Raw genomic sequence first — 22,980 nt, 5'->3', positions numbered from 1 at the left:
ACATGTTCCCTTTAAAGTTAAGGGAAGACTGTTTTTTTTTCATTATATTCTTCAGGCTGCAGATAGCAGGGCCTGATAAGGAGCATGGCTGGAGTATTTACATCTTAAATAAAAGTCCTTGTCAACTCAATATTGGAGCAGGAGAACAAGATAATGTTTCTGAATGCTTTTAAATGGGAGAAAATTAGTTAGCTTAATGATTAAGTCCTGGAGGATACGGTACGCGGGGTGGACAAAAGTATGGAACGCTGGAGCACTACTTTCGATTCACCGTTGACTGAAGAAATGTGGGAACAGGTATGCAAGTTAACAGGGAGACTGACTAACAGTAACTTACGAATTATCCATCGGAAGTTGATACATCAGGTATACCACACTCCCAAACAAGCATTTGCAATGCAATAGGTCTCACATTAGGAAAGTTTGAGCTTTTGGTATTGTAAATAACACATTTTTTTATTTATGTTTAGTTTTTGAAAATAGCTAAATTAATAGCTTTGTCATTTACAATGCCAATGGTTATAACTTTCGCAAATGTAACACCTATAGCATTTGTAATGCAATATGTGTTGTATTACAATGGCTTTTAATTTTTTTTAAAATAATTAATACTTAAATAAAAGTTATTGTAATTTATAATGGCAATAGCTTAAAGTTTTGTAAATAACTTTTGAGAAGATTATGTTCAGTGTATTTTGTGACGAAAATCCAATAACAGAGGTGAAATATTAACATCTTTTTGTTACATTTGTAATAAAGCTTGAAACATTGAGAGAACAGATATGAACCAGGTGTTGTTGAACGGTTGCACAGATTCTGTGGTAGCGCATAGTGATGTTGCAGCGCCCCTGAGTGATGCTGTGGTGGTGCGGAGTTATGCTGTATGCTATGCTATGTTTTGCTATCCTATGTTTTGTTTTGTTATGCAATGTTTTGCTATCCTATTCTTTGAATTGTTATGCTATGCTATGCTGTGTTGTGTTATGCTATGCTATGTTTTGCTATGCTTTGTTATGCTATGCTATGCTTTGTTATGCTATGCTGGGTTTTGTTATGCTATGCTGGGTTTTGTTATGCTATGCTATGTTGTGTTGTGTTTGGTATGCTATGTTTTGCTATGCTATGTTTTGTTGTGTTTTGTTATGCTATGTTTTGTTATACTATGCTGTTTTGTTTTGCTACGCTTTGCTATGTTATGTTAGTTTTGTTATGCTGTTGTTATGCTATGCTGTTTTGTTGTGTTTTGTTATGCTATGCTATGCTTTGTTGTGTTTTGCCATGCTTTGTTGTGTTTTGCTATGCTATGTTTTGTTTTGTTAACCTATGCTTTGTTTTGTTATGCTATGCTGTGTTTTGTTATGCTATGCTATGTTTTGTTATGCTATGCTATGCTTTGTTATGCTATGATGGGTTTTGTTATGCTATGCTATGTTGTGTTATGTTTAGTATGCTATGTTTTGCTATGCCATTATATGTTTTGCTATGCTATGTTTTGTTGTGTTTTGCTATGTTTTGTTATGCTATGTGTTGTGTTGTGTTATGCTATGTTTTGTTATGTTATGCTATGTTTTGCTATGCTTTGTTTTGTTATGCTATGCTGTTTTGTTGTGTTTTGTTATGCTATGTTTTGTTATGCTATGTTAAGCTTTGTTTTGTTATGCTCTGCTATGTTTTGTTATGCTATGCTGTTTTGTTTTGTTATGCTATGCTATGTTTTGTTATGCAATGTTCAGCTTTGTTTTGTTATGCTATGCTATGTTGTGTTATGCTATGCTATGTTTTGTTGTGTTTTGTTATGCTATGCTATGCTATGTTTTGTTATGCTATGCTTTGTTTTATGTTATTTTATGCTATGTTTTGTTATTTTATGCTATGTTTTGTTATGTTATGCTATGTTTTGTTGTGTTTTGTTATGCTATGATATGTTTTGTTATGCTATGCTATGTTTTGTTTTGCTATGCTTTGGTATGTTATGGTATGTTAGTTTTGTTATGCTGTTGTCATGTTATGCTGTTTTGTTGTGTATCGTTATGCTATGCTTTGTTGTGTTTTGCTATGCTTTGTTGTGTTTTGCTATGCTATGTTTTGTTATGCTGTTTTGTTTTGTTAACCTATGCTTTGTTTTGTTATGCTATGCTATGTTTTGCTATCCTATTTTTTTTGTTATGCTATGCTATGCTATGCTGTGTTTTGTTATGCTATGTTTTGTTATGCTATGCTGGTGAGGGTGTGTGAGGGTGAGGGTATGTGAGGGTGAGGGGGAACATCCTTTACAACGCAACTATTACCACGCACTACCATTACAACAAAACTTTTACAACGCAGGGTCCATTACAACGCATGCCATTACAACGCATGCTATTACAACGTAAGTATAGGTAAGTATTAAATGTAATTTTAACCCATACACTATCCAACACTTACAATAAAAAATACTTACCCATACTTACGTTATAATAGCATGCGTTGTAAAGGATCCTGCATTGTAAAAGTTTCGTTGTAATGGTATGCGTGGTAAAAGTATGCGTTGTAACGTCATACATCCAGGGTGAGGGGGTGTGAGGGTGTGTGAGGGTGAGAGGGTGGGTGAGGGTGTGTGAGGGTGAGTGAGGGTGTGTGAGGGTGGGTGAGTGAGGGTGAGTGAGGGAGGGTGTGTGAGGGTGAAGGGGTGTGAGGGTGGGTTAGGGGTGTGAGGGTGGGTTAGGGGTGTGAGGGTGGGTGAGGGGTGTGAGGGTGGGTGAGGGGTGTGAGGGTGGGTGAGGGGTGTGAGGGTGGGTGAGGGATGTGAGGGTGAGGGGGTGTGAGGGTGAGGGGGTGTGTGAGGGTGAGGGGGTGTGAGGGTGAGGGGGTGTGTGAGGGTGTGTGTGAGGGTGAGGGGGTGTGAGGGTGAGGGTGTGTGTGAGGGTGAGGGGGTGTGTGAGGGTGAGGGGGTGTGTGAGGATGAGGGGGTGTGTGAGGATGAGGGTGTGTGTGAGGATGGGGTGTGTGAGGATGAGGGGGTGTGAGGGTATGTGAGGGGGAGGGTGTGGGGTTTGAGGGTGAGGGGTTTGAGGGTGACGGAGGGTGAGGGTGACGGAGGGTGAGGGGGTGTGAGGGTGAATCGGGATAAGGGGGTAAGGGTGTGTGAGGGTGGGGTGTGAGGATGAGGGTAAGAGGGTGAGGGGCTGTGAGGGTGAGGGGGTGAGAGGGTGTGTCAGGGTGAGGGTGTGTCAGGGTGAGGGTGTGTCAGGGTAAGGGTGAGGGTGTGTGGGGGTGTGAGGGTGATGGGGGGTGAGGGTGTGTGAGGGTGAGAGGGACAAAGGGTGTGTGAGGGTGAGAGGGTGAGTGAGAGGGTGAGTGAGAGGGTGGGTGAGAGGGTGGGTGAGAGGGTGGGTGAGGGGGTGTGTGAGGGTGAGGGGGTGTGTGAGGGTGAGGATGAGTGAGAGGGTGGGTGAGAGGGTGAGTGAGGGGGTGTGTGAGGGTGAGGGGGTGTGAGGGTGAGGGGGTGTGAGGGTGAGGGGGTGTGAGGGTGAGGGGGTGTGAGGGTGAGGGGGTGTGAGGGTGGGGGGTGTGAGGGTGAGGGGGTGTGAGGGTGAGGGGGTGTGGGGGGTGAGGGTGTGTTTGTGAGGGTGGGCAAGGATGAGGGTGTGTGAGGGTGAAGGGGTGTGAGAGTGAGGGGGTGTGAGGGTGAGGAGGTGTGTGAGGGTTAGGGGGTGTGTGAGGGTGAGGGTGTGAGTGAGAGGGTGGTGAGGGGGGTGAGGGTGAGGATGTGACGGTGAGTGAGGGTGGGTGAGGGTGTGCGAGGGTGTGTGAGGGTGAGAGGGTGAGGAGGTTTGAGGGTGGCAGGGCAGATATCATAAGACAGAGAGAAGAGACTGTGTGGTGACTGCGTTGGTCAGTTCAGTTTGGTTGGTCATTGTAAATTTGTCATATATATTTATATTTTTGTTTGTACATTCTGTGCTTGCAGTGTTTGATATTGTGTTCCTTTAGCTTACGTTATTTTGATTCTATGGCCTGCTACTTTCGTTTTGTTCTATTCCTGTAACAGTTCTCTCATGTAACGTAACTGGTTCTATTGTACAGTACTCTGACACCTTCAGGTAAAGTCTGCGCTTTATAAAAATGCATTAAATAAAATAAATAAAATAAAGGAGGGGCAGAGTCAGCACAGTCTGCGAGGGATCAACGTGTCTAGAGGCAAAGCATAGCGGATGTAGCATTGCAGCTAGCAAGTTGAGTGTTTTCAAGCTGTGTCCCTAGAGAGATAGCAACACAGCAACAGCATTTGAGGAGCAAGGCTACTGTAAACAAGCACGGTAGGCTTTCACTTTCGTCCAGCAAAAAAACCAAGAAAGGTGCAGAGAATGCCGAACAAAACACGGCTTACCCGCGAAATGGATGCAAAAAAAACAAAGCTCTTGGCATTGCTGTGGCGGGGGGGGGGGGCTGGGGGGGAAGCAGGAGCGCATTCCTTTGAAGTCTGATGCTGAGGCTCAGACAAATTGGTGGTGTGCGAGCAGCTTCCTTTGAAGTCTGATTACGAGGCCAATGGTGTTTCATGTGCATGCGCCTGCCTCACACGAACTGTACGCGATCCGCAGGCTAGGTAGACTTTTCGGGCTGCTTACTATAATCTCACCTATTCAATCCCTAACGGGATAGAATAGTCGAGACCTAAAAACTACACAGGATGGGACTGCGAGATTCAGACTGCGGTAAGAGGTGTGGGCAAGGTGGGGCTGATTTCCTTCACCTTGCGTGGCAGTGCAGGCTGGTCCATCAATACTGGGAGAAGGTTGCTACTCTTCTGTGCACCATGACCGGCCGAGTGGTGGATTGCACGTCTTTGGGGTGTCTATTGGGGTATCTGCCTGGGTTGAAAGCCATGGTGGGGGGATTTATAAGGGTAGCTTTAGTGCTGGCAAAGAGGCGAGTTGTGTTCACATGGGACAGTCGATTGCGACCGAAAGCGGATTTGTGGGTAAAGGACATGGTATATTGTCGTGAGCAACTGGAACTGTACGCTGAGGAACTACCGACATCCTCACGGCCAACGGATATCTGGGCCCCTTTGCGGAAATATTTACTGGCACAGGGTGAACATGAGGATGGCTAATTAATGCAGGCTCTGATTCAACTAGTGCCGTCAATTACTTGGTCACTCCAGGAATATGATGTAGTGGGATTGTGTTGTAGACAGGTCTATGGCTGTATGATCATATGAGAATACCTGTTTTTGTCAATGTATTTTATTATGAGACGGGGATATGTTGTTAAATTTTGCGGAGCAGCATTGTAATGTAATGTACTCTCAATGGATGTATATGTTATGCGACACTGAAAGCGCTCAATATAAAATAAAAACTTAATGATTAAGTTAACTCTTCTTTTTGATTTTATTCCATTTCGAAATATTGCATTTACAAACGGCAGGAACCTTGCTCTCAGTGGCCAGTAGACACTATTCTATATTTATAACTGAAAAATACTGTCATACGTTTCAAATTTGAGGAATTTAAAGTGTATAAAAATATTTCTATTAAACATTGTGTCAATATTTTTCTCTACTTACAATAAAGCCAATTATGTCTTAATATTAATTAATTAATTATATATTAATATTTTATGATGCATGTTTCTTCACTTTAAATACAAGTTAAATCTTAAATGTCGTATACTTGTAAAGCGCACAGCTGCCCCAGCAAAGGGGCGTCCCGGCGCTGTATACCGCTGGGGAACCCATCCTGGCTTTCCCTGTGAGATTGTCCCTGCTGGGCATCTCCAAGGTGAAGACAAGCATCCCCGGCGCTGATGGGGCCGTTAGTAGAGATTAAGCAAGCTATTGCCCAGAGTTGCTGAGTGAGACCCATGGTTGGAGTAGGCGCCGAGGCGAGAATTATCGAGTCCGCTGACCATGGCCCAAGACCCTGCCGCGTTGGGAATCGAACCCTGGTCCCGGGTCGACCTCTGCTTCCGAGTCTGCCGCCTCTAACCAGTGAGCCACACCACTCTACAAGTGTATCCCAATCATACGCGCACATGTTCATACATTGCCCCAAAGACCAAGCTCTCTCTGACCCACATGGCAGCCCTGTCATAGTGCCTCTAGTCAAAGTATTTTGTTCAAACGATATTCTTAGGCTCTATGGATATTAGGCCTAGATTTTATGAAATTGGTCTGGAGGTGTCTTCTAACGTGGCTTGGCCTGCCTTCAATAGCTCACAATAATTTTCACTGATCATAAGTAGCTCTCACTACGTAAAATGGTTGGAGACCCCTGGGCTAAACCAATACATTCCTATTACGGACTACATGTCTCTTGCCCTTCCGGTCATTATAAATACATTTTTAATAGCAGTTTCAAACATGACTAAATCGCCACCTGCAATTTGTAATCGGATACCACAGTGCCTAGGGATACTAAGCTCTGGAGTCACTTCCATTGTATTTTTGTTTTGATTTAACATATGTTTAGGGATACTTCTGTTGTGAAAATCAGTAAAAGAGAGTTGGAACAGAAGTTTACAGACACACAAACCAATACAAAAGAGAGGGGAAAGAATTAAAAGGAAGTATAAATTGCGGGAGATCACATTTAGTTGGGAGAATTGCGATGCAAAGAATGCCCCTTTGTGCAAACAATGCTATAATACCTTTGTTTTTAGTATTTAATATACCACATTTCTGCAAACAAAGGTGGCGGATCAACAAAATGCAACAGACTCGTGCAGAATATTATAATACATTTATTTTTACAGTATTACAAATTATATTTTCAGTAAAATACCATTATCTTCTCACCTTTATCCTATTCATTCAATACAAGCTGGCATGGAAAGTATCTCGGCATCATTAATGTTGTGACAATCATATGCTAAATTGCATGAACAAGGATTTACTCAACTGACAAAGTTCCAAATAATAAGACAATATTGTCCGTTGCCAGTATGCTTTGAAAAACACAAAAGGATTATTGCCAGTAAGTGATACAATCAAATTGGCAGACACGCTAAATAAACACTCCTCATTTATCAGGAGGGGAGAGGGTTGCACAACATATGTTGACGTAGTCCACAAAGAGACCAAAGGAGATTATGAGTGATGTGCAAACTTTGTAGGCATAATCTACCACTGTTTGCCCATTTAACGCCTTTCCATTACAGTAAACACGTGTGAGTTTTCCTGAGGGCGAATAAATAATAGGCAATGTAGCTACATATTCACATGCAGTATTGTTTCTCCTGTTTTTGCTGTGCATATAAGGAAGACTGATGTAGAAAAAAAAAGAAATGGGGCAAGTTATAGGTATCACCAACAGTTCCATTGTTAAAATAATTACAACAGTTTACCATAGTGCTCCCATGAACAGTTTTGAACATGCATCAGGCAGTTAATCTCTTCAAATTGTTAATAAGAGAGTGATCTTAAAAGCACACTGGGAGTGATAATGAGCACAATTAACACTCTACATAACATCGATAATGCAATCTCAGTGACCCTTTGCAATGAGATGTCCTGTGTTTATGAGCAAAAAGGTTGACTGATGCTTCACATAATAATCCATAGAAATCAAGTAAATGCTGAATTCCAAATCCAAGTTATGTCCAGGCACTTTTATCAAATATTATAGCACGTAAAGTAGATTTTAAAAAACAATTCAGGGCATTTCCTTTCTCAAAAAGTGAAAAAAAACTGAGCAAAGCCAAGCTTAAGCCAATCTGTTACCTCGATTGAACAGACTGCAACTTATTTTCAATGTAACAGCTTTTTTTCGAAAACAAGGAGCAAGTTATCTGCTAGCTGCACATGCAAGTGTCAAACTCAGCGGTCATCATGTGACTTCAAATCATTTACCTATGGTAATGCACCAATTATCCTTTATGGTGCAAAACAGAAGGTACCGCACACAAAACCAGCAAGAAAAGGCATGACTTACTGTTTTTGTTGAAAGGTCTTAAAAATCTGTTAAATTGATTGGTCATAAATAAAAAGAAAAACAATACTTACCTGTAATGCAGTTTCTTCAACATTGGGTATCTCTACCTGGGTGTATTTTTAGTATAACTACTACTTAATCAGAACAGGTGATCTGTGGACACGGTTATTTCAGTTTTCATTTGATAGCAGTTAGAGGAAGGCACAAGGTTTGTTTTGAAGAGAAAGAACCTGGAAAGTCAGATAGTACTGGGGTGAACCACTTGCATAAAAAGTTCACACAAACAGCTGACGCTTGTTGGAGTAGACCAAAACAGATAGACCTCTCAAGTGTGTGCAAACAACCCAGAAGAGAATGGTCTAGCACCGCTGCCACTGAATGACCTGGCTCCATGAAAAGTGCCCATTCAGAGATGACTTTTTGGGGTGCACAACTTGACGCAGCTATCTGATGAGATGATGTGATCAGATTCTCCAAAAAGTTCATATTCCATGACAGAGAAGTGCAGCATTGAGAGACTGTTCTTGGGAGTGGCCTATTTTGAGAAAGATTGAAAAGGGTGATATTTTAAGAATTCAGCACTTGAAGCTGGAAATTCACTTTGTATATGACATGACAGTAAAAAGCCAAAAACAAAGGGTAGAGAAAGCAAAAGTGCTCTTTAGCATAGGATCCGCAAAAAGACAAGCACAATAAAGGAGGTGGCAGGAGTTGAGGATAGGCTTGCGTTTTTGAGAAAATGTGGAATTACTCAAGTGATCTCATGAGATATCCATGAAATGCATAAGTATTTTTAGAATTAGATGGTCTATAATGGGGTTGTTCAAATATTGATTGTTTACTCTAGTCGGATACAGAGTAGAATTCGCTAACAAATATTTTTATTATAGAAGTCCTTTTTATTTGCTACACTACTGCACAATATTTGTACACACAGTTTGTAAAACGTTTTGTGAGAATCAGGACTGAGGATGTGAAATGTGTGGGTGTATGTTTGAGGAACCAGTCTAAAAAATACAGCCCTCATATTTCAGAAGAGATGAGGTTACACAAATCAGAAACACTTTAGGGCCCAAGTCTAGCCTGCATGTCATCTTTGGCAGAATCATCAATTTCTTCATAGTATTCAGGTGAAAGTTTTAACAGGTTGTCAAGATTGGGCATCAAGTCATGGCAGTAAACATTTGGCCAGTTGCTTTAAACATTTGGCCAGTTGCTTTAACCATAAGATCCAAGATTCCAAATTGAATACTACCCTCTTAAATACAGTAGCAAGTATTCCTTCTACAATGGCCTATATATTTCAGCAATGCACACCCCCATTTTTCATGATCTGCTTGTAAAGTGTAGCATTCTACTGTTCTCCACAAATCACGAAACAGATATATACACATACAATAAGAAGACACACGTTGGAGAAGAAAAAACAGTCCACTGTAAAAAGGAAATTGTTCTAGGTGTACAAAAGAAAACTACAGTGGGGAATAAAGAAACACAAAAGTCGCCCTTAAGCAACACAAGAATAAAGAAGGATTTAAAATGAAAAAGAAACCGATGCGTTTAAACACTTTGTAGGCTTTTACCTACAGCAACTGTTTTCAGAATTATAACTGTTGGAAAGAGGGAAACTCAAATTGCACTAATGAGACTGGACATTGCAGAACAATGAATGCAATGCAGTACACTCTTAAGGTGTGTTCCTTGAAGTCTGTAAACTGTAATAGAACTACTCTTCATAAATGGGGAGAGTCAACTATACAGAGAAGCCTGCGGCTGAAAGTACACGGCTGTTTGAAATATGGATCTAATCCATCTGTTCACCTAGCATGATTACATTTGACCCTCGTCGTTTATTACAACTGTAACTAATAGTCTAGTGCTCCAGAAAGTATACATTCTCTTTGAAATATGCACATGATGATTTATGCATGGTCACATTTCCATCCACTGAAGTCACTTCCTAAAAAACTATAAGGTTCATTCTTGGCCAAATATTACATCTTACAAAGGGAGATTTATTCCAGACTTTTGACAGGTTAACATGCTGATGATTTGCAGGGTGGGATCTGACTTATTAATGCCAACAAACTCACGAGGTACAAATGAACCAGACATGGGGCTTGAAAGGAACAACTGCATTGGGGTGAATTCCAAAATTATTGGGATACTATGATATATAAAAACACCTTACTTTTAAATTTGAAGGAAACGGTCATAGAGAACGTCTTTATTTAGTTCCAAGTATTAAAAGTGAAATAGGATTCGAAATAAGACAGGGCTACCTGTAGAATGTAAAATTGTGCCACATGGAAAACATAGAGAAGCATCCAATCAACCTATTCGAGAGCCAGATCTGGAAGAAAAAAGTGCAATAGGGAAAACTGCTATTTGCAGCCATGCTCCCAACTATTCAGTAGGTAAACAAATAGGCATTCTGAAACAAACAACCGACAGACTGGAAGTGTTTTATGAAGTGCAATAAAAAAGAAAACACTATGAACATGCACTTTTGCAGAGGCACTAGAAATAAAAGATATGGTAGATTGCTACATGCTTTGGTAGTCAAAGATCTCCTAGAAAATGGCAATGAAAACGCAGTTTCGACATATGATTATCACTTGCAGACAAGAGACAAACATCGCCATGAATCTAATAGTACCAAGGATAAGCCCGTGCAAAATTTTAAGGAGACTTCAAAATACTCAGGTTTTTTTTCCATGATGAGAAAACAGGAAAATTATCAAGATTGTACACAATTCGATTAACCATTCTTTGCAGGTACTTGTCAGATATAGGTCTCTATACATTGTCAGCTGTTAACAAGTGCTGTACTAAAAGAAAGAGGCAGCCAATATCTGTGGAGGCAAGGGCACGCAAATCAATAAAAATGCAAACCTATTAGTACAGAAATAAATTAAGCTGATCCTGCTTCTAGCAGTTGATGCTACCTCCATGTTAAATGTAAATGTCTGGCTGTTTTAGTTCGGCAAATATTGATGTTTGCTTACATCCCTGGGCTTGCAAAATCATGTTGCCATCAACAAAGTAATTTCAATCATAAAAAATATCCAATACATTGGACTAAAGAAATGATTCAAACCTGCCCCAGCTGATGCCGGAGAAGCTTTATAATGTTGCTCAGCTCAAAAGAATTCAGATCTGCGACAGCCTTACCGTAGCACTCTCCCTGTTCTAAAATGGCGGCAGTTTCGTCATTAATTTCAGGGCGATCTACCATATTGTTGGTTTGAAATAAAACCAAACTGGTTTGAAAAAAACGTGCCTACTCCCCTGACAACGCAAATGTTTTAATGTTTTACAGTCTGCTAGTGCTGCTCATAGGTCTATTCGATCTCCTCTCGTGGCAGGGAAGTCCCGGGGGGATGGTATCTTGCCTGTATCCACGAATACAGATTCGAAGGCAGCCTCTTGCTCCTCGGGGGTCACAGGAGCAGTAGCTCCCAAGGCTGGTGTCCTGTCGGTGAATGGTGGTTGCTGCTCTGCAATACTTGCCAGCGCGGTCACTTTCGTTCCTCTTCGTTTCCCCAGGATTTTAATGTAATTTGCGGGCACCAGTCCTGTTGCTTGACCATCTCGACTTGCCAGCAGCCAGCCACGTATCTTGGGTTGTTGCTCTGATAATAAACAAACAGTTTGTTGTTAGGCAACCCAAACAATGAACACAATGATAATCATACCCGTCCCAACTTTTTTCAAAAAGTGTTATTTTGGAATCTAGGCAAGCCACCTATCCATTAAAATATATAAAACCAAGGAAAACATCTGTGCCCATGATGGCCCAACACGCTTAGACAAAAATATGGACTACAAATACGGCAAAGGCCAGTTAACTAGGCCATTTCTTCCATCATTCACTATGCACTAAGATTAATAAGCAGCATGTGCAGGATAAATAAGGCAAAGCAGAACGCTCGATATTGCTAAATTTTACAAAGTGCTTAGGCTAGGCATACTAGCTTGCAAGCAAGTCACAAAAGTGTTGTACAAATTAGAGACTCATTCTTTTGAAATGTAACGTTGTGTATCACATTACCTTGACCCACACAGGACACATTGGATTCACGCAATGTTATAGACACATTTGCCTTATGGCCACATTCTTTCATCTTCTGTGGTTACAAATCCATGATACAAGCTTTAGGCAAACAGTTGCAGTGTCCTGATGAAACAACTTAGGTAATGATACTGGACTGATTCAGAGAGGTAAGTAGACAACTTTGCGGGAAGACGTGTTTGGGGCCAAGAGGCAGTACTTGGGATTTCGAACTGTTCAAACTCAGCCAATCATTGTCTTTCCAGCTCTGCAAGATACAACTGAGCTGTGTGGTCATAAAACTGTCTTCAGTGATCAGGAAAGACCTGGAAGTCGACCTCGAAGTAATGAAAGTCAAAACCTGAGACACGGACTACAAGACTGTGGAAAGGTAAGAAGAAATTATTAAGTTAGAGGGACAAGAGCGATGATCCTACAGAAATCCTGCAAGGTTGCAGTGAGTGTGATATAGGAGACTCAGCTGACAAAGCAAGCTTATAGTACAGGAATGCGAACCAGCAGATAACTTGAGTCAAACAACCAACTTTTATTTAATAACAAAAAAAAATTAAATACCGTATTGAAGCCCTTAGAAAGCACCGTTTGATGATAAAAAAAACAAAGGCAAAGCAATGAAACTTGGCAAAATAGTCATGTGCAAAGCATGAACAGTAACATAGGGGTTGATTATGATGGCGGGCGGATCACCACCCTGCACCCCTGGCAGCCGGTCCCAGCACCGCTAGGGTGGCGGGCAGACTGAAGTCCGCCCGCCATCGTAAAGGGGCCCATAGAACAGGCGCACCTTTGAATTCTTTGCCACAATAATTTAGAGGTCCGTAAAAACACCTCTTTCATCTAAACAAAGCCCATAGAAACCGGGAATGTGCTGTTTAACTCCTCCAAAGGATTCTGTGAAAACTGTGAGGCAAGCTACAACACCAACCACTACCTCGCAGACACACACAGGATGCATGGCCCAGCCAAGATAGACACCCTCATGGCTGCAACTGACCAACACACTCGAAAGACAGTAGAACCCCAGATAAAGAATTAATGCAGGCTTGTAAGTGTGAAGAGAATTGTGGCCTGAAAGCCCGCTCAGAGCTCCACACACTCACCTGACACATCGGAAGAGTCTCCGCTAAAAACTCAATCGACCCAACTAAATTCACGTAGAAAGAGACATACATCCCTTTGAATTTGATTTGCTATTACTCACTGAGATGTCCCTTGGAGAGAGACTAGATGTCACAACAAGCCTGGGATGGAGACTGCAAGCTAAAAGTGGGAGCGGACTGTGATACAGATGTGAAATTGAGGCAGCATCCGGAGATAAGTTGGCAGACTGGGAGGCAGGAGAAACACACCTTCTTGAGTAGTATATTATATTCATAAACACGTGGGACAAAAAACCAAAAGCCCACAAACACTCTACGTGGGACAAAAGACTGAAAACCCACACGCGCTCTGAGAAAAACAATAATCAAGGGGACATGAAAAACTTATGAGAAGTCTTTATAATGAACCTATATACCCTGGAGAATTTTAAACAAAAGGCATGTGCCTCCCTGCAAAATATGACCTCCACTCATCGGGATAGAAGTGGCTGATGCAATGAGGGACCCAACCAGAAAGAGCTATATAAAAGATAGGGAAAGTAAAAAAGGTCAAGGAAAGATCTCCACACCAGTTTACCAGGAGTCCTCCCAAGAATTGGTGATTGTCACTGTTAAAAAAATAATTGGCAGGTAGGAGGACATCCAAAAATAAGACTGAAGGACAGACAATGCTTTGGGGAACTACAGAATTCAAGAATACCTGTAGACTTCCCATCTCGAACTATGGTAGATATAATAGTTTTCTTTAAGGCTGAAGCACAAAGGGAAAAGGGGAACGGGGACAAAGCCACACTAGCAAACATGTGGCAGTAGTTCAAGGAAAAAAAATAAAAAAAATCAGGCTACCCAAAGGTGAGCCAACAAGGCAAGATTTTGGCTTGGGAAACAAGAGGCAACAATGCTTTAACCAAAAAGGGGACTTCAAACCAGTAAAATAAGGTAGAAATTGAAACTATGAAATAGGATATTTAAATTTAAAACCGGTCTACAGATAAAGACCGGCATGGCAACAGTTTTTGAGAATGATGAAGATGTCAATAGGCAAGGAAGACGAGCCATTGAATAAAGAACATCTCAAGGTAGACACACAAATTGCATCAGTAACTTAGATGGACTAAAGGTTTTAAGAACAAGACACATCTGAGTGGAATTGTTCTACTGATGATTTTAGAAGAGCCACATCAGTGGCTTGACAGGGTATTTAATGCGGAGCAATTACAGAAAGCAATAAAATAATAAGGAGCATGACATTTCACATGAATTTTATATAACCTTTATCTCTGCATGGATTGCCCCACTTACCAACCATGTGAACTCATGTAAGAAACCTAAGGTGGAATGGAGAATGCATAGCGTTCATACACAAACTAGCTAAAGGCATAAACATAGCCCTACTAAGGATCAATGACAAACAGCACAAGGTATTAGCAGCATAATAAGCAACCACCCTTCCCTAGTTTATTCACGGGGATGAGTCTTGATTTCTACGAAGGCAAACGTTATTTGATATTAGAAAGCTAATACAAATTGCTGAAAAAGTCGACCACCCCCATCTGTTGCAGTAGTTTGGAATAATGTTTTGAGAACAGCCTGGCCCACATTAGCTTGTTGTTTGGTTTGCACATCTACACAATAGTGTTTTGTGAATGTGTGCAGTGTAGACCATGTAGCTGCTTTGCAGATGTCATCTAGGGGAATGTTCCCTAAAAATGCCCTTAAAGCCCCTATCTTTTTTGTAGAGTGGGCTTTAGAAGGAACAGATAACGTACGTTTAGCTTTGTGGTAACAAATCTGTATGCATTTGACAATCCATCTAGCTATCCCAGATTTTGAAATGGGATTACCTTTGTGTGGTGGTGAGAAAGACACAAGAAGTTGTTATGTCTTACGAAAGGGTTGTGTCCTCTCTATGTAGTATAGTAACGCTCTTTTGACATCTAGGGTATGAAGAGCTCTTTCTGCTACTGTCTGTGGCTACGAGAAGAAAATGGGCAGTTCCACAGATTGATTGAGATGGAAGGGAGAAATGACTTTGGGCAAGAATTTTGGATTAGTACGCAGAACTACCTTATTGTGATGCATCTGCAAGAAGGGTTCTTGAATGGTTAGTGCTTGTAGTGGGAGGTTCTGCAGAAGCTAGGAGTACCCCCTCACCTCCTCAGTATTATCATCAGGTTGCACGAGAACAACTATGCACAAGTGAGGTGTGGGAGGGATGGTAAGCTCTCGGGCAAATTTCCGGTCCGTCGAGGAGTCAGACAGGGCTGTGTCTTGGCGCCGACCCTGTTCTGTCTTTTCATTAACAGTGTCATTCAACATCTTGACACTGTTGAGGACAATGATGCCCCGCTCTTGGCAGGCAGGAGGGTCCCGGCAATTATGTTTGCTGACGATACCCTCCTGCTTTCCAAATCCCCCATGGGAATCCAGAGGATTGTGAATGGTTTTGGCCTCTTCTGTCGTCAACATGGGCTGGAGGTGAACACAGAAAAAACTAAGTTCATGATCTTCAATCCCCCTACCAAAACCAGACCCAATCCAAAACTCGGGGAAGTTAGTCTAGAGAGGGTCTCGACCTTTATATATCTGGGGGTAACACTACAAGAAAACTTAGCTTGGGACTGCCAGATAGCGAGATCAAGGCTGAAACTATCCCAGCTATCGGGCGCACTCCTGAAGGTGGCAAACAAGTCCACCTTTAAGCCTGTAAGCCCGGCCCTGGAAACATATAGATCCCAAGCGAAGGCAGCAGCCATGTATGGCAGCGAGTTGTGGGGGCACAAAGCAGGGAAGGCACTGGCAGCGGTGGAAAATAGTTTTTTGAGACGCCTACCTGCTCTCCCGCAAGGTACGCCACTCCTCCCCCTAAGACTAGACTTGGGTTTACACTCCATTGCTGAAGATCTCTTGTCGAAACCCGTGAAGTTTTGGCACCGGATATGGACTACCGAGGAACTGTACCATTACAGACAGGACCTTGTTCATGTATTGAGGCTGAATGGTAGCAACAACATTCCCTGGCTGGCTTTTATCAAGACGGAATTGCACAGTTTCAACTTGCCAGACCTATGGGATGATCCAGCTCAGGGCTGCCAAAGGATTACGCGCAAAACTCTCACCCAGCTCTACAAAAACAAAAATATGGCTGACATGGATAATGCTCATAACAGCGGCACTTTGACGGGACGTTTTATGGGATCCAAAAATTCTTATCTTTTCGAACCTTTTATGGATTTTATCTTTCCTCTTTTGGCGAGGAAACTGTTTCTGCAATGGAGGTTTGGTACACTCCCCACCAAAGTATTTACCCATAAATGGTCCACAGGGGGTGACAAACTATGCCCTTGTTGTAAAACTCAGGATGAAGATGATTTACACATAATGTTTGTGTGCCACGCCTACCAGAGTCCCAGGAAGCGTTGGATAGCACCGCTGTGCCGAAACCTGGGTTTTAGGGAGTACTTACAGGCATACAGGGTTATGAAAACTAACACCCTGGGCCATATTGTCTTTGCTGTTTCAAAATTCCTAATGGCAGCATGGATAATAAGGAAGAAAATGTCCCCCTGAACTGGTACCATGTATTCCCTACCCCATGCAGATCCAGTAGATTTTTTATATGTAAATACTGTGTAATATATGTACTGTATTTTATTGCATCTTTTATGGCCTATGTGGCCGAAATAAAGAATTTTTGGAATTGGAATTGTAATGCTCTTTTGACATCTAGGGTATGAAGAGCTCTTTCTGCTACTGTCTGTGGCTACGAGAAGAAAATGGGCAGTTCCACAGATTGATTGAGATGGAAGGGAGAAATGACTTTGGGCAAGAATTTTGGATTAGTACGCAGAACTACCTTATTGTGATGCATCTGCAAGAAGGGTTCTTGAATGGTTAGTGCTTGTAGTTCACTAACTCCCCGCAGAGACTAACTCCCCGCAGAGAAGTAATAGCTACTAGGAACGCAGCCTTCCACGTTAAAAATTGTAGTTCACATTTGTGTAAGGGTTCAAAGGGAGGTCCCATTAACCGTGTGAGAACAACATTTAAATTCCACGCAGGTGAAGGTGGTACCCTGGGGGGAATTATTCTTTTAAGGCCTTCTATAAAGGCTTTAATGGCAGGCACTCTGAATAGAGATAGATGTTGTCTGTTCTGCAGATATGCTGCTATTGCAGCGAGATGTAGTCTAATATAGGTATAGGCTAAGTTACATCTTTGGAGATGCAGTAAGTATCCTATTATGTGTTGAATAGACTCATCTAGAGGATCAATATTGTTGTTGTAACATATTACACGTCGTTTCCACTTGGCTGCATAACATGCCCTAGTGGTTGGACGTCTAGCTTCTTTAATAACATTCATGCAGTCTGGAGAAAGGTTCATATATCCAAATTCTAAGATTTCAGGAGCCAGATCGCAAGGTTGAGCGGACCTGGGTCCGGGTGTCTGATCTCTCCACGGTTCTGTGTTAAGAGGTGTGGACACGGGTGCAATTTTTGGTGTGGTACTACCGACAGTTGTAGCAGTGTGGTGTACCACGGTTGTCTGGCCCACGTTGGAGCAACTAGGATGAGGGTGAGAGAATGCTGCTGAAGTTTGCGTACTACTAGTGGCATGAGTGGTAGAGGTGGAAAAGCGTACGCAAATCTGTTTGACCAGTTCATCCATATCGCATTGCCTTTGGACAGTGGGTGTGGATATCCGACTGCGAAGCATGGGCATTTGACGTTTTCGTGGGTGGCAAATAGGTCTATGTGAGGTTGTCCCCACATCTGAAAGAATGGCTGAAGAACTTGTATATGAAGTTCCCACTCGTAGGTCTGTTGTATTTGACGACTTAACAGATCCGCTATGGGATTCTGTACCCCTGGAACATGCTGGGCTAGAAGGAATATGTTTTGAGGAATGGCCGACCGCCATATGTCTTGTGCTAGTTGAGAGAGTTGCAGGGAGTGTGTGCCTCCCTGTTTCTGTATGTAATACATGGCTGTCATGTTGTCTGTGCGGACCAACACAGCCTTGTTTGATACTTGCGGTGTCCACCTGCCATGGTGTGTTGCAGCAGGTGGGCTCCCCAGCCGGAGAGCGATGCAACCGTTTAGGAAGGTGGATATCTGACTATGGTTACCCCCAACTTTTTGCCTAGTGTGTAGCTGGTTTTTGACTTAGTTGGCCTGGTATCCTGCTATTCAGGACCCCAGGCTATCTGCTATCTCTGTAAAATGACTTCCATGTACTGTAGGTACATACCAAATTGGATATTGGGTCACCCTTGTGAATCCCTGTATAGTGTACCATAGGTACCCAGGGCATAGGTGCACCCAAGGCTTACCAGGGGCTGCAGCATATATTATGCCACCCCTGGCTGGCCACCTAAATTGACACAACTGGCTGATCACTCAGCTGGGGCAAGGTCGTGTAATCACCCCTTGCTTAGGTATAGTATCCCTATACCTACCTATATATAGATACACAGTAACCTATAAGTCACTCCTATGGCAGGTCTTAACAATCCTGAAGGCAGAGTGCTTGGTTATGTGTGAGATGGTGCCCTAGCAAGAGCTGAGCCGGTCTGCAGCTTTCGGAACCATGTTCTTATAGCTGTTCTATGATATCGCCTTACCATATACTCTTAAGTGCATTATAATCCTCGCGGTTAATGCTAACTTTGGTTTGGCTTTATCGAAACATGTCGTGTAAGGTGTCATACACTTTGGAATACTACCCCCTCGCCAATTCTGGCGACAGGGGTAGCATTCCACCCTTCCAGAGGGAGAAGACGTGTTGTTGCGGACTATCCCGGGTAAAGTTAACCCAAGCCTCAGCGTCACAAAATGGACGCTGCTGCCACCGACACAAGTTTGACCTCCTGCTGCTGGTAGTCCTTCCAGTCACGGAGGTTTGGGCAATATGTTTCCTGCCTGGGGAGGTGCGAGCACCACCCCAGACAGGACTTTGTGTATTGCGACAGAGACAGCTGAATAGAATGAGACACTGCCGGGGGCTTACTAGGTGCTCCATGCATACCCCAGTTCAAACAGTTTTCTGGGGCCCTCCAGCTCCAGTTCTGGCGCGAAACTGGACAAAGGAGAGGGGGTGTAACCACCCCCCTTCCTGGTCCCACCCACATGAGGGACCTAGTCAGTAATCCAGCCCCTTTTAGTTGTATAAAGGTAGGAGCTGAGTCCTGAGACTTTAGATTTGATCCTGACTGAAACACTAAACGAAACTCTGGACCTTCGACATTCTGCTGAAGCTGAAGACTGAAGAATCTCCCTTGTGGCCAAGGAGTGACCACCCTGGGCAACCAGGCACCATCCAGCAAATCAATGGCTTGCTTTGTCGACGTTCCCGCCGGAACCAGAGCACAGAGCCTGACAAGACCCAGACTTCCAGACCTCTCTGACCCTCTCTTCACGACTACAGCACAGCTGAGATCCATGGAGGCGACGAGACACGTGGGACCGGACATCTTGAAAAGCCTGCAACTTGCTACCTGTGCAGCTCCTGAGGCACCTTCGAAGCTGTGCACTGGGGATTGAGAAGCCCCGATCCCGAGCTCCTTCTGCGACGGAGATCTGCCCCCCACACTCCACGAGTTCTGCGTGGGGCCCTTCTGCTTTTGTTATGCTCGACGCGTTGTCGGTTGCTGGCCCGTTGGCTAGTAGCCTCTGTGACGACAATCCTTTTGAACCACATTGCTGGCCTGGTTGCTCCAGACTGGCCCTTGCTTCCCTGCAAAGGTGAAGCACCCCAGACCTTACTGGTCTGCACCAGAAGCCTTTGTTGTATCCTGCGTGGGTTGCCTTTGCCAAGGCTTGTCGACTTCAATCCAGACGCCGACCCCTCCATCTGCGAGATCTCCAGCACCTGGTCGTCGTCGACGCCTCCTGGTCCACGTGGCTGCCAAGACAAGCTTTAAGATAGCACCTGATTGCTCCTCAACGTCGTCTGGTTCCTTCCTGGTTCCACCCGGTCACTGGCTAGTGACCCAGACTCTGTCCCCTTTGTTACAGGTCTTCTTCATCCTCGATCCACCCTTGGACATCTTCCTCCTGGTCACCTGCAGCATCTTTCCTCAGGTCTCCATAGGCGTCAACGACGAAACTCGACACAGCTTCACACCTATGAACCCGCCGTCCGTGGGTGAGGTAAAGCAAGTACTTCGGTGCTCCCAAGGGTATTGACTATCCAAGTGTCTAAGTCTCTAGTTGTTTCCTCTTAGCCAAACCGGAAGTGTCCTAAATCCTTCTAAATCTAACTTCTAAGTTCCCATTGACTTTGCATTGAATCCCGCCTGTGTAAAGACATTGCACGCGCCGCCTGTGGGCCTCCTACGTCTGAACTATTGTTAAGACAGTGTAGCCCCAGCGATTCTCCAAGCACTAGGCCTTTCCTTTTCTCGTGACGTGGTACTTATACCACTTTGTTAGTATATGGTTTGCTTCGCCCCTAAGGCCTAACCGTAAATTGTGCAACTTAACGTATAATAACTGAGTGTCTTGTTATGTGCTTTGGCCTCTGACCTCATAAAAAGTTCAGAGGAGTGTGTTAGAAATAAATACATATATCTTTTATATATATCCTATGTGGTGTCCTTTCATTTGATATTCAAGGTGTTACATATGGTAAAACAGCTGGCTTTGCACGCCCTCTAGAGTCTTTTAGCCTAAGACTGTTCTGTCCACGCTACCACTAGGATAGCTGGTCTATAAGGTTGACTTACAACCATCACCATAAGGGTTGTTTGGACTGGTGCAAGGTGATCACTAGAATAGTGAACACCATATACGAGGCCAACTTCTCACAGTCCGCAGTCCAGATTATCTGAGGAACTGGTTCTAGGAACGGTCTTCCCTTGGAAAGATTTTTGGTGTTCCACCACTGCAGAGAGCGATGAGTCTGACTGTCTACCAACACTATATCTGTTAATTGACCTTGAGCCTGGTTCCATTGACGTGATAAGCATTCTTGTAGCGGACGCATTTGATGTCTTGCATGGAGCACTATGAAAATGCGCGAGGCCATCATCCCGATGAGTTGCATGAACACTCGTGCTGGAAGGGAGTGTTGTAGCTGAAACTTAGTTAGAAGAGTTTGCATGCTGGCTATCCTTGCTGGAGTAGGATATGCTAGCGCTGTTGAGGTGTTTATTGTGGCACCGAGGTATTATTGTACCTTGAATGGTTGTAGATGGGACTTGGCGTGGTTTATTGTGAACCCCAATTTGTGGAGCAGCTGTATCGTGGCATGAGTGTGTTCCACGCAACGGTTGTATGAGCTGGCTACAAGAGCCAGTCGTCGAGGTACGGGCAGACCTGGATGGGTTGTCTTCGTAAATGCGTGCACTACTACTAAGCACTTGGTGAATACTCTTGGTGCTGTTGTGACTCTGAAGGGGATTACTTTGAATTGATAGTGTTGCCCGTCTATCATAAATCTGAGATACTTCCTGTGAGCCTTGTGAATGGGAATGTGGAAGTATGCGTCCTTGAGATCTAAAGTAGCAAGGAAGATGTTTTTTGACAAGAGCGGAAGGACTTGTTGGAGTGTCACCATGTGAAAATGGTCTGATTGTATGTATATGTTTAGCGGTCTGAGGTCTAAATAGGCCTTAGAGAGACGTCCTTTTTTGGATTTAGAAAATATAGAGAGTAAACCTCCTTGTTTTGTTGGTGCAGAGGAACTGGTTCTATTGCACTTTTTTGTAGCAGAGATACTACTTCTTGTTTTAACAGTGACAGATGTTTTTGTGACATTGGACACTGTTTGGCTGGAATGTTGGGGGGTAGATGTTAGATCTAGACTGTAACCTGACTGAATAATTTGTCGCACCCACCTGTCTGATGTGATGTTGATCCAGGCAGGAAGTAATTGTTGCAGTCTTCCCCCACGGGAGTGGAATGTTGGGCAGGAAGGTGAGGAAAGTCATTGGGTAGGGGGTAGCGGCAGAGCGGGAGTTGTGGGTTTTGCCTCTGCCTTTGTTGTTGTTACCCCTGTAACTCCCTCTCTGGTAGCCCTTAGAGAATATGGATTGGCTCGGGGTCTTGAAAGAAGTGGAGGGACTTTCCGAGGAGTAGCCTCTAGTGTTGCCTCTGTATGATGAGCGACGAAAAGAACGTCTGGGAGCTTGCTGCTGCAAGGCTCCCATAGATTCTGCTGTATCAGTGTCTTTTTTCATTTTTTCTAAAGACACGTCAACATTTGGGCCAAATAAATGTGTCTCATCAAATGGCTGGTTAAGGATGGAGTTTTGTACTTCAAGTTTAAAACCTGAAATACGTAGCCAAGCATGTCTGCGAAGTAGGCTGCTGGTGTTGATGGCCCTGGAGGCTGTATCTGCAGCATCTAGGGCACAACGAATGGAAGTATTAGTAATATTTTTACCTTCCTGTATAAGTTAGTTGGCCCTATTTTTGTATTTGTCTGGTAGATGTGGCATTATGGACTCTAGTTCATCATAATGTGCTCTGTCATATCTGGCCAGCAACTCTTGGGTATTGGCAATGTGCCAGATATTAGCTGCTTGTGACGCTGTTCTTTTGCCGGAGGCGTCAAGTAGCTTAGATTCTTTGTCTGGTGGTGAGGCCTCACCTGATGTCTGAGAATTAGCACGTTTACGTGCATTAGACACTACTAAAGAGTCTAATGGTGCTGGACATTTAATATAGACTGGGTCTGTGGGGGCAGCTTTATATTTTTTCTCAGTGCGAGGATTAAGGACCCTAGCCCTGACAGGATCCTTAAAAACTTCCGTTGCGTGCTTGATGACACCCTTAAGCATTGGCAAAATGGCAGAAGACCTTTGTGTGTTATCGAAAGTGTCTAGTAGGAAATCTTCCTCCACCGCGTCAGTGTGTAAGTCCACCCCATGATATTGGGC

The 22,980-nt window shown here is 43.4% G+C and overlaps 1 protein-coding gene across 1 annotated transcript in view; it reads right to left on the bottom strand.

Moving 5' to 3' along the window:
- Window positions 1-6,713: 6,713 nt before the first annotated feature.
- PEX13 (peroxisomal biogenesis factor 13) overlaps window positions 6,714-22,980 on the bottom strand; it is a 145,268-nt gene continuing 129,001 nt past the window's right edge. Inside the window, exon 4 of the mRNA XM_086951844.1 lies at window positions 6,714-11,554. Coding sequence (XP_086807970.1) covers window positions 11,256-11,554 — 299 coding nt within the window. The 3' untranslated portion in view covers window positions 6,714-11,255. The remainder of the gene's footprint in view (window positions 11,555-22,980) is intronic.

This window comes from Lissotriton vulgaris, unplaced genomic scaffold (assembly GCF_964263255.1).
Source record: "Lissotriton vulgaris unplaced genomic scaffold, aLisVul1.2 SCAFFOLD_1047, whole genome shotgun sequence".
Lineage (NCBI taxonomy): Eukaryota > Metazoa > Chordata > Amphibia > Caudata > Salamandridae > Lissotriton > Lissotriton vulgaris.
The sequence above is the reverse complement of the archived record's forward strand: the minus strand, read 5'-3'. Positions and strand labels throughout refer to the sequence as shown.